This window comes from Melanotaenia boesemani, chromosome 14 (genome assembly GCF_017639745.1).
Source record: "Melanotaenia boesemani isolate fMelBoe1 chromosome 14, fMelBoe1.pri, whole genome shotgun sequence".
In the NCBI taxonomy this organism is placed as follows: Eukaryota; Metazoa; Chordata; class Actinopteri; order Atheriniformes; family Melanotaeniidae; genus Melanotaenia; species Melanotaenia boesemani.
In genome coordinates this window covers 27,825,200-27,837,216 of record NC_055695.1, presented here as the reverse complement: position 1 = coordinate 27,837,216, position 12,017 = coordinate 27,825,200, and the positions used below count along the sequence as shown (strand labels likewise).

Genomic DNA, 12,017 nt, shown 5'->3' with positions numbered 1-12,017 from the left:
TGCCATATACAGCAAGGCACAGCTCAACTACAGTAATTAAGCTGTTGTGTCTGTCCAGCTGTTGGGTCATACTTTGATGTTTCTGCATTTTGTCATCAGTTTATATGCCACATGAGCAAAAACAGAAACAAGCTTACTAAGTAGTTATCCAAACAGAGTGCCATTACATATATCTTAGGGGTTCTTTTACCTCCGGCTATGTACCATTCCACAAACCTCTGTCCCAAACTCATTATTTCTGTTCAGAGTTTGTTACTCAGAGATAATCAGAACTCTTAACATTATTACTGTCCTTGTATCTGCTTTTAGTCACGCATCTCCTTCTGTTTTGAAATTTTAGGACGATATCTTGACTGTGATCCGCAGAGTGGATGAAAACTGGGCAGAAGGAATGCTAGGAGATAAAATTGGAATATTTCCAATTTCATATGTTGAGGTAAGAAAGCAGCTCACTATTGTTGATGAGTAGCAGAGGTGCAAGATCTTTTGAACACAATCCATTCCTCCTTTTTCATCTAAACAAATGTGTATGTTGGTATGTTTTATACACCTGCTAATCATCTCTGTGAAGGCTTAGCCACATTTTCTCTGCAAGTCTCACTTAAAATCTGTAGGAACAATTTAGATTGATTGAAGCAAATCTGTGCCCCTAATAGAAAATTAAATTATTTCATACAGCTGTCAGGGACAGTATGATGTCCCTTCTTCTGACTATTGTTAACAAGCAGAACAAATAGTGGCGTCTCTTATTAGTGTTCATCTCTGCATTGAAGCCTTGAGCAAGAATGTTGAAATTGGTCTATGAACGAGCTCTTTTTCTTTAGTTCTTACTTTACTTTTTTAATATAATTATAATGTTCATTTTTCTATTACAACTTCACACACCGAGCTAGAGGTTTGCAGAAATCAAATGCAATATGTTTGCGGTGCTGCACATCAGGCTGTTTTTGAGTCATGACGGTGGCTGTAGCAGAATAAAACATTTTGTTTTCTAACCAGATAGCAGTCACCTTTGTTTCCTGAACAGATGCAGTACCATCAAACACATAGCAGCAACTTAAAATTCTCGTTTTCCTTTGCATTTCCAGTGAATATTTAGGTTGTTATGTTTTTTCATTGCTTTCAGTTTTGTGATTGTATGCAGTGATGTGGAGCTGTCTGTAATCCATTGAGGTGCAGGCCCTTCCCCTGGTGTTCTACTACTAATATTACATGTCTGCTTTAATGTGGTGACATTTCGGAGACTAACCTACACAAGCTCTCTGCAGACCTGGGGTGAAATATTTTATGTCCTGAGTAAAAAGAAGCTGCTTGGGGCATGTATGAAAGCCCTGTGATTAACTGAAACTGTTGCTTTGATTTTTATCATACACGCTGCCTGAAAAGGTTACAGAGCTGCTAGTTTTACAGCTGGCTTACAAATGATCATCTCCCTCAGAGTGAAGTTTGTGTCTATGTAGAAAGCATGAGCAGCTCTCCTTGTGTGTTTATTTACGGGCGGCTGTTGTTTGAGTACACAAATATCTTCAGTTCATGTAACAATCCAGAATAAAAACTGCTTTAAAATGAGGGTCAGTCAGCTCTGTTAAATCGTCATGCGTGCCTCTCTCATCGTTCCCCCGTCTCTTCCTCCCTCATAGTTTAACTCGGCAGCACGTCAGCTTATAGAGTTGGACAAGCCGCCAGACTCCAGCGGAGACTCTGGCGAGGGGGGCTCTTTGGGGCCTCAGAGCAACGGTGCCCAGCGGGCAGGGGAGAAGAAGAACACCAAGAAACGACATTCCTTCACCTCTCTCACCATGTCCCACAAACCCATGCTGGCTCCCCCACCCCAGCGCCACTCTATGGAGATCAGCGGGCCGGTCCTCATCAGCTCCAGCAACCCCACAGCAGCTGCCCGAATTGGAGAAATTAGTGGGGGCCTTTCCTGCAGCGCACCTTCACAGGTAAAATCATCCACAAGAAGGCAGAAGATGAAGTACAGCAATTTAGTTTTTTTACCTTCGACGCTGCACTCAGCGTTTAGTCTAAAAATAGAAAGCTCACTTTCTGTGTTCGGTTTTATAAATAGATGCCATTTATTCTTTTATAAGAAGTTCTCTTTGGCCGTATGGTAAGTAGAAAGAGGTGGATCTTGAACACACAGCCCTGAAAACATTTTATTAACGACTAGTGATCAGTTCAGACAACTTTCTTAACCAGCCAAATTGTTTAATTGTGTAACTTTAAAAATGATATAGTGCACAGTTCAGGAACAGAATTCGTCTTCTCCTCTTTGTGTTTGTGTTGTCTGTAAAAGCTCCACTCTCCTGTCAGCAATTATGCTGACTTCCCTTTCCACCATCTTACCATATAGACTACTGCCGCACTCAAGCATCTGAAATCATGGATGCGTGACTTGACTCATCCATAAAAGTGACTCCAGCTTAGCCCTGAGGTTTCCACACCAATCCTGACATGGGAGCAATTCACAGCTGCTTTGTGGTTGCCAACCACTTGAGGTTGAGTTCCTACTTGCTGCTAGACATTCATGAGAACAGACTTGCAGATAAACAAGACACATCCTTAGTCTGAGGCCTGTGATTTAAACTAGGAGCGGTGATTTTAAAATACATGAATTATAAATATTATTTGAATTTTGGAGGTGTTTAATAGTATTTGATTATTTTTCTTTATTCTAGAAAGAAAAAAAACCTCTTCCAGCTTTATTTATCTTCAAAAGTAACTTGGATAGGTTTTGTTTTCCGCACAAAGATGTTCCACTTCCAGCTTCAAGTGAGTTTGCAGCCAACTCACTTATTTCTGTTACTGTCTTTTTGTGTATTTTTTTGCGCTTGATTATATGTTCTTAGTTGCAGATGCTGTAGAATTTCATAAATATTATGTTCCAAAACCCACTATTAAGCTCAGTCATTAAACTTTGATGTACAGTGTGAGTTTATATCTGTTTTTCTGTCAGGGGAGACAAGAAGAGTACTTTTGTGCAGTGAAGTTCATCTTCTAAATCTTATTTTTTTATACGAGTTGTGCATCACGAAATCTCAGCAGTCGCTATTAGAATACCTTCTAGAGTTAAAAAAAAAAAAAAAAAGGTTTGCCCCTGTAAAAATATTCTCACCACTTACAGCAGGAATATCAATGTGCTTGATTTTAAGCCCATAGTTTCATAAAATAAATTAATAAAAACCAGAATGGCTCTTCAGACTCTGCACATTTAGCCTCTTTTGTCTTCACCTGCACTTTCCCTTTCAGACAAAAACCAGCTAAGTTAAGCCCCAAACTGTCCAGAGGCCTGTCTAGTTCGTCTTGGAAATTAACTCTCAGTCTACAATGTAATGAGGAGAAATACTCAAGGAAATAAAAGCAGCTGATGTTTCAAGCATTCTGTCCATGCGGTTTAGTGAATTCATTAATTTAATATAATATGACATATCTGCCTTGTGCTCTGTGGTCACTTTTGAACACTTGTTGCTTTTGGTTCCCTCTGCTCTCTGAAAGTTTCACCTTTTGGAGGCGGATCACTCTGAAGCAGCCATCCGTGGAGTCAGTAAGCTACAGGGAGATATTGTGTATCCAACAGTATGGCCTTGTTACCAAGACACCATCATGACTCACGTGGATGACTGATTGGGGAAGCCCCCTCCCTTAACATACCCAATGAAATGTCCTCCCCTGTTGTCACCTGATTCCTTTCAGCCAATCAAATCATGAGGCCAACATTGTGAACATGAACTGGACACAAAGCCACATGTGTGCACTACTTGAGTCTTTTATACAAAGTGTGATGGGAGGGTGTTTTTTCACTTGAAATGTTGTTATCATTTGGCTTTTATTGAAAAATGTTTCTGTTGTCCACTTCATGGGATTCAGATCATTGCATTAAATGGTCTACATTTCCCTTTTAACAGGTACATATTTGCACAACTGGACTAATCGTGACCCCACCCCCTAGTAGTCCCGTTACTACAGCAACGGTCTTCACATTTCCCTCAGAGACGAGCTACACATCTATCTCTTTGGTAGGTGAAATCCTGCACAGGTCTAATAAATACCAACAAATTAGTTCATGATTATTGGAGCACTTGTGTATAAAAGTTGGAAATGTTGTCATTATTCATGGAAGAACTGTCACATCAATAAGTATTCATACGTCATACTTTTCTCTTGAATTTGTGCAAACCAAAAGTGGTGGGGGCAAGAAAATAAAAAAAATGAGTACATCTAAAAGTTTCAAGAAATCCCTCCAGCCCACACAACCTGGCATGCACACTTCCTGTCTGTCTATGTGTATGCTCTGGTATGTGGAGTTTTTGAATGAGAAGGAATGTGTACACAAAAGGTTGCGCTCTCTGCTTCACTTGGGAGCCCTACATGATGTTTTTGTACAGATGATTTCTCTAGCCTGGAGGCACCTAATTATCTCAGCTCAAGCGTCAGCAGCGAACTGAAGCACATTGACACTCACAAATACACATGGGCCTGTACACACATACCACAGGGCTGTCTGAGTGCTACTCTCCTCCCCCAGTGTGTCATGGAAGCTATTACTCTGCTGCTCACTGCTGCCAGTGTTTGAGCTTAGGAAGCTCCTGAGCAGCGGAGTTGACTTCAGCATCATTATGACACTGACAGCTCAACTGGGCCTTTAGTTTTTTAAGCTTTCATAAAAGAAAAATGTGTACTGTTGTTTTTATGTGCTGCTTTATTTAATCTTAAAGCCTGAATTTCATTTAACTTTAGTTAAGTCAAGATGAATCCACTCTTTAAGGGTGTACTTACAGACATGTTTTTCATTTCATATGTTCCCAATTAAACACTGCAGCAGTTAACATTGAGCCATGTGGTCTCCTAGCAACAAACAAACAAGCAGAACAGGAGATTCTCTGCTGCAAAGGGAGGTCGAGAACAACACTACAGTGTCTGCCAAACCACTCTCCCCTAGTGATGGCAAGCCAGAGGCAATAACCCCAAAGACAGATGACACCTCGTTTTCTTTGTTGCTCATAAACGAACTGGCTTCTCTGCTTACGTAACTCTCTCATTGTGGCTCACGTTGCTCCTTGTTTTGTTTTGCTTTGGTATTAAACAGAGAAATGATGGATTGTTGTGAAATTGTAATTGATCTTATCCCACCGCTGACATGATTTTCTGTTCCTATTGTTGCAGGATGCTCTCCCACCACCGCCACCGCCTCCCCCGCAGGCCTCTGTTAGCGGAGCGGCATATTCTCTAGCTGCCGGACAGAGACCCTCCCCCAGCATCAGCGACCAAAGTGGCAGACAAAGACCCACAGTGTGAGTTATAAAAACAGTCTTGTTAAAAAAGATGCAGTCGCCTTAAATGTGCAGTGAAATGGTGCAGTGGCTTGTTTGCTCTGATGGCCCGGGGTCTTGGTGCACGTGTTCGGTTGATGAGGAGTAAATTCACGCATGCCTTTGACCGCCACCCACTCCTCTTTCAGCTGTCAGTGTGGGCCTGCAAAGTGTGAGCTTGTCCACAGGTGAAAGGGTCAAAACTTGTGGGTGACAGTCTCCAGGGTCCCTTTGGGAGATCTTTTCTATCACCCCTGACTTTTGACCCCTTCACCTTTACCCTCATTACTCCCCCAAGACAACCTGCACACCTGATAAGCATTAAATCCACACATGCCCCCCTCTCCTAACGTCATCTGGGTCTGCCAGTGCATGCATGTCAGACTGAGGTATTTATGTTCTCCTCCCCTGACAACACTGAAATCAGCCTCCTATCTTACCTGGCTGCCATTACAGGCCTGGTCTTGTCTTTTTGTATAAGGATGACCTGCAAATTACTTTGTCCCCCTGTGCTGATTTTCTCTGGGTCGAGGGGCACCCTCCCTGCAGGAGGCTCCCATAGCGTAGATGATGACAGATGTACAACCAGACCGCTGGATAAATCCAATTCAAATGCAAAAATATCTTTTTTTTTTGTTGTTGTTTGTTTGTTGTGTTTTATTTTTCCTCTCCTATAAGGCAGGAAAGCTGTTCATCCATGCTGCCAGATAAATGTCTCATGTTTGTCTCGTGTTTTGATCTAGCTATGTGGCAATGTTCCCCTATACTCCCCGTAAGGATGACGAGCTGGAGCTGAGGAAAGGAGAGATGTTTCTGGTGCTGGAACGCTGTCAGGATGGCTGGTTCAAAGGCACCTCCATGCACACGGGCAAGATTGGCGTCTTTCCTGGGAACTACATGAGCCCAGTCAGCAGGTCAGTCATTAATTCCCACTTGATTACTGTTCATGCCATTACTCCTCCAGTTTCTTTTTAAAGTTTGTTTTATTTCTAATGTTTTATTTAAAGAGTTACCTGCAAGTTTACTTTAAATGGTTTTAGCTGTGGAATTTGCTGGACCGCAGATGCATTCCTGCTTTTAAAAGAATTCCTATAAAGAGCAGCTTTTGATTGCTTCATACATTTCTTTTTAAAATGTGTTACTAATTAATTTTTTGATTTCAGCTTTCACAATCTGTCAACACAGAAAGTTATTCTTTATGGTAGACCTCATCCCTAAATTCTAATTATTTTATTTACAAATTGTATAACCATAAAAGTCTCCTGTGTTTGTTAAATGATTAAGAACAATTACAACTCGGTTTATTAAGAGTTTTATGAAGGAGAATGCATGCCTTTGTGTAATGTTCCCCTGTTCATTTGGAAAACTGGGTCTGACTCCTTTTAATGTCCTCTCCCCTCAGGACGGCGTCTGGGAGCGCGCAGTCCAAAGTGCCCATGAGTCTTTGTACTCAGGCTGGCAGAGGAGTCACCATCGTCAGCCCTTCCTCTGCTCCCCTTGGGGCCATTGTTCCAGGGCCTGATTTCAACAAACCTCTCACTGTGTGCTCCAGCGCTGTATCTGCCGGCACCCAGCCTACAGTGGTGGTCACAGCAGCTCAGACAGCCACGGGCCAACAGCCAAAAGTCTCCATGCACGTCGGCTCCCAGATGACCGTAAATCAGGCTCGCAATGCAGTCAGAACAGGTAAATACCCAAAACGTTGCCCCGGTAAATGATAGGGAAGTTAGATTTTAAATATTATCTTGTATTATCCTTGCAGCTGCTTGCCACAGTCAAGACAGGCCCACAGCAGCTGTGACACCCATCCAGTCTGTGACACCCGTGACCTATATCCCCCACCTTGCAGTTTGCCCACAGCCTTCGTCCAGTGCTGCCCAAGGTTGTACCCGTGTGGGAGTGGCAATGGGGTGCGCTGCTGTCTCCCTCACACCACCCAATATGAGCGCTGCATCTCTGGAGTGTGATGTTCTGAGACCTGTGCCTGTCCTCGCTTTGTCTGGAGGTCCTGGGAACAACGGTGCCCTTAATCCCACGTCTAACAACGCAGCTCTCGCCTGCAGACTGGACAAGGATGGCAAGGTGAGATGTTTCTGTCAGAGATTTTGTGAGCACAATTGAGCCACCAATGCATTTGTTTCTGCATGTGAGTTCATGGCGAAGGTTTTTGTATTTTTTCCACACCTCTAGCTTGAAAAATATACCACACCATGTGTGTTAAATGAGAAACAAGCAGCTCCACACAAAATATAGACTGTGGTCTGAGATTTCTTCAGGAATCACTGCGGTTTTCTGTCGTTAAAATCAATGCTGTACTCTTTTTGCAGAGAGAGAAGAAAAGTCTTCTAAAGCTCTTGTCCTCCAATAAGAAGAAGTCTCGTCCTTCGCCCCCCTCCTCCCCAACCCTCGAGGCAGAACAGGCTGCTGCTGGTGAGGTGCTGCATGGTGCCGTGGGCCCCGACACCTCCCCACCTGCTGGTTCAGTCAGCTGCCTCGAGTCCGAACCTGCTGCTGCTGCCTCGTCATCCTCCTCCTCCCCCTTAGTCCCAGAATCCTCCCATCGGAAGAGCAGTCCTCTCGACGGATGCGTTCCCATCGCTCCTCCCCCTCGCCAGCCCTGCTCCTCTCTTTCATCACAACATCATGACGCACGTCCCATCATATGTGAGAGGTATGCTCATGTGAAACTGCAGTTTCTTGGTATAGTTTCAGGCTGTCCTTGTCCATCCTGTACACAAAAAGTGTAACGTTATATCACAGGTGTCCAAACATATCAGTTGTCTTTGATGCTGCATGTTCCAGTCGCTTACTGTACCTCTGGCTGTCCTCCCCAGGTACAGGGTGGTGGTATCATATCCTCCACAGAGCGAGGCTGAGCTGGAACTTAAGGAGGGTGACATTGTGTTTGTTCACAAGAAGAGGGAGGATGGCTGGTTTAAAGGCACGCTGCAGAGGAACGGCAGGACCGGGTTGTTCCCTGGTAGCTTTGTGGACAGCATTTAGGTCACACAAATGCTGCACCTGAACCCAGTTCGTCACCGTTTCAACACAGCTGACCGCCGCGTGCAGGAACAGGACCCTCATATTGACAATTTATGTCCAAAAAAAAAAAAAAAAAAAAAGATGCTACAGGCATATGAGAAAGAGCTGCAGAGAGAAACAGGATTTGTTGTCAATGAAAGCACAGTGGACAGAGTTTGAGGAGAGCACACTACTCATGAACTTTTTCTTTTTTGTTCGTTATTTATATCTTTGTAACAATCCAGCTGTTAATTGTGTGCCTTGTACTGTTCCCCACTTTATTGTACATAAGGACACAAATATAATTAGTCCTAAAACAACCAATATGAACTGTTTAACTGTATGTTACACATGTTAACTTATTTCATATTGTCCTTTTTTTTTTTGTAGTGCCACACATTAAGGGGTTAAGTAGAGCACATGCCTTATATAGTAATTGAAATACATATTAGTTACACTTTTGTCTACTAGACTGCTGATAAAGGTTTTATCGTTATTTTAAAGCATCAGCAGGAAGGAGACATATCAGATGGAACTGACCAGAACAAATCACTTGTGCTGCATAGTGAGAGAGAATAGAAGAAGAGTCGTTCCCCCTGCTCTGAAGGCATTACCTGAACCGGAGGACCAGAAGTGAGATCTGCTGTATTGCACACTCGAATACTCAAGAAGCTACAAATCGCAGCCTTGTTTACGCTGCACATGACTTAATATTTTTTTCTTTTTATTCTTTAAAATGTAAGGTTGCAGCATTATGAGCTGTTACCTGCAGTGATCAAATATTTGCATGTGATTAGCAAAGCCATCACCAGGAGACACAGTGGTGATGGGGGGTTGCTGGACTGTTTAGCTACGCCTTTTGATATTCTAAAAACAAAAACACTCCAAAATAGACTTTGCTGTCAATTATTGCTTCATTTGTACCTTGTTTGTATTTACTGACCAGAGTAGCTGCTCTCCTAACCCCTCGGCAAAAGCCAAACCCAGACAGAGCTCTGCACCATTAGAGCAACATAACATTTCAGTTACAATGCAGATTCTTTTCAGTGTATATTTATGTTTATAAGACATTTCACAGAGGCTGATGCCTGCTGCTCGGAGAGTTTGTGACATTTTAACTAACCTGACAGAGAAAGCCCTTTGTGGGCTCGCAGATTTTGGACAGTATAACTCACTTCTAATGTGACTCATGGCAATATAACACATTGCAAACTAAAGCACCAAATGTTTGCATAAAGTAGCCTATTAATGCATCACTCCACCGGAAGAGGTGTGTGGAATCTCAATTTTTATTGAAATCAATCACTTTGAGCCCTTGATTTTTGTTTTATTTTAATTCTGTGGAGTTTTTGTTAAATGTTGTACTGACTTGAATTATAAGATTTAATTGTGATGGGAGGGAAAATAAAGCAGGTCCTTTTTATTTGTAAGTAATCTCAAAAAACATTAGGAAAACTAAGGCAATCCCTCAGAATGAAGATATTAACAGGTATTATTATACTTTGACCTCCTGCCTCGATGATCTTGCAGCAGTTAATGTCTCTGATTCTCCCGATGGGGTTTTCTTGAGGCAATCATTGACTCGTGCCATATTTGGCTTTTAGAATTGGAGCTCAAAGCTTGAAGCACAATTTATTTTTGGTTACTTTTGTAATTCTTCTGCCTTTGGTTGATCATTGATGGGGACCACTGTGTAACTGCTGGAATGTGTAGTTTGTTTGAAATTTGGAGAAGTTATGGAGAATGATGGTACAAATCACTGTTAGGGTTTTTTGTTTTTTCTTTTTGATTTGAACTGAATTGAATTAATCTGATTTTGCATTGTTGTCTTGGCAATCACCACACAAACCTCAGGCTTTTTGCTTAAACTTCCTCTCGAGTGTCTTCATTACACTAGTAAGCCTTTATTATCGCACGACAGACTTATAACAACACAGATGCAAACATTCATACTGATGTATGCACCGTCTCCATTTTTAATCTTACTGACTTCCTGACCGTGTTTTTTCATGCATAGGCTGCACACTTTCAAAACATGAAACATTTCTTGAAATAATTGCAAGTCTTTCCTTACATTTATCAGAACGAATGGCAACTTAGGATTGCTTGTTTCAGCTTAACATATTTTCTATATGCCAAGGTGACTTACTTGATTCTTTTTCTTTTTGTGTGTAGTTAGTCCATTTTAAGTCTAGAAATTGTGAAACTGAAATCAAACTATTTGGCACAAGTCTGTTATGTGAAAAACATTTGGAAGCATTTGAGGGAATCGCGCATTTTGTAATAAAAAAAATATAACAATAAAAGCAAATGGTTTCCATCTTTTCTCTTTGCTGTTTTCTTTTCTCCAGTGACATGCAGTGTTGGCCCTTTGCAAACTGAGCAGAGCTGACTTGAAGTGTTGTTGCCAGGACTGAGTATTACAAAGCTTGGATAGTATTATTGAGCATATACCCACATTTAAAGAAAGAAAAAGTTTGGGCATTGTATGAAATAGGAAAACAAAATACACTAGAACACAGAAAAATTTTAAGAATCACTGTTGGCATGTCTACGTAGGAAAACATCTAAAACCTGCAGGACAGATCAGAATTAAAGAGCCCTGATATACAGGGTATAATTTTAAGAGAATCTGGAACCATCTTTATGTAAAGGACACGGCCAAAAATAAGTATTGCATGCCCATGATGTTCTGGCCCTCAGGTGGCACTACATTAACAATCAATATGATTCTGTCATGACATCAATACAAAACCTTAGGGACACTTCCAGAAATCATTGTCCCGGTTAGCTGTACCAACCACAAATGCAGGTTTAAAGCTTTATTATGCTAAAATGAAGCCATATGGGAATGTGATGTCAGCAACGGGAATGCTCTTGTCTTCTCTGGACTAAAGCTTATTTAAAAGAAACTGAGGCAAAGTGGGAAAACTGTTTTGTGGACAAATTAAAGTTTTAGATGTTTATGTTTTGGGAAATCGTCGATGCAACAGGCTGTAGACTAAAAAGTACAGGGACCATTTGACTTATCAGTGTTCTGTATAAAAACCTGTATCCCTGGTGGTAGTGGGGTACATTATCGCTGATGGAACTGGCAGCTTGTTTGCAAAGACACCATCAACGCTGAAAGCAAAATATTCTCCCATCCAGATTTTTCAGGGAAGGCCTTGCATATTTCAACAAGACAATGCTAAACAGCATACGGCATCTATTACAGCAGCACAGTGGAGGAGTCTGGGTGCTGGGCTGACCTACCTGCAGTCTAGAGCTTTGGCACACCATAACACACCAAACAGGACTGTTAGGCAACTAGATTCCCATATCAGACAAGAATGGGAAACAATTACTCTTCCAAAAATCCAGCTAGTCTCCTCAGTTTTAACACATTTTCACTGTTGTTAAAAGACGAGCACACAGTGGTAAACATGGCCATACCTGACCTTTTTGAGACATGTTGCTACCATAACATTTAAGAAAAGCTAATACTTTTCTTGATTTCCAGATTTTATTAGGAATAAAACAGTGATTTGTGTAATTTGCTAATCATTGTATTCTGTTTCATTGACTTTTTACTCAGTATCCCAATTGTTTTGTTTTTTAATTTACTTATATGTGCAGACTTTGAGTTTTTAAGTAGCCTCTGTATTTGCATATTTCAACAGCAGAAATGAGACAGTTGTCTTT

General features: G+C 41.6%; 1 protein-coding gene across 2 annotated transcripts in view; it reads left to right on the top strand.

Moving 5' to 3' along the window:
* Nucleotides 1–10,658, top strand: part of sh3rf1 (SH3 domain containing ring finger 1) — a 32,438-nt gene extending 21,780 nt beyond the window's left edge. The window contains exons 4-12 of one of the 2 annotated variants that reach the window (XM_042006428.1): nucleotides 341–436; nucleotides 1,641–1,946; nucleotides 3,909–4,019; nucleotides 5,167–5,294; nucleotides 6,056–6,226; nucleotides 6,715–6,998; nucleotides 7,162–7,394; nucleotides 7,640–7,983; nucleotides 8,147–10,658. In XM_042006428.1, coding sequence (XP_041862362.1) covers nucleotides 341–436; nucleotides 1,641–1,946; nucleotides 3,909–4,019; nucleotides 5,167–5,294; nucleotides 6,056–6,226; nucleotides 6,715–6,998; nucleotides 7,162–7,394; nucleotides 7,640–7,983; nucleotides 8,147–8,315 — 1,842 coding nt within the window. In that variant the 3' untranslated portion in view covers nucleotides 8,316–10,658. Of the gene's footprint in view, nucleotides 1–340; nucleotides 437–1,640; nucleotides 1,947–3,908; nucleotides 4,020–5,166; nucleotides 5,295–6,055; nucleotides 6,227–6,714; nucleotides 6,999–7,074; nucleotides 7,395–7,639; nucleotides 7,984–8,146 lie in introns of both variants that reach the window. The other variant, XM_042006427.1, reaches the window with a different exon arrangement.
* The last annotated feature ends 1,359 nt before the right edge of the window (nucleotides 10,659–12,017 follow it).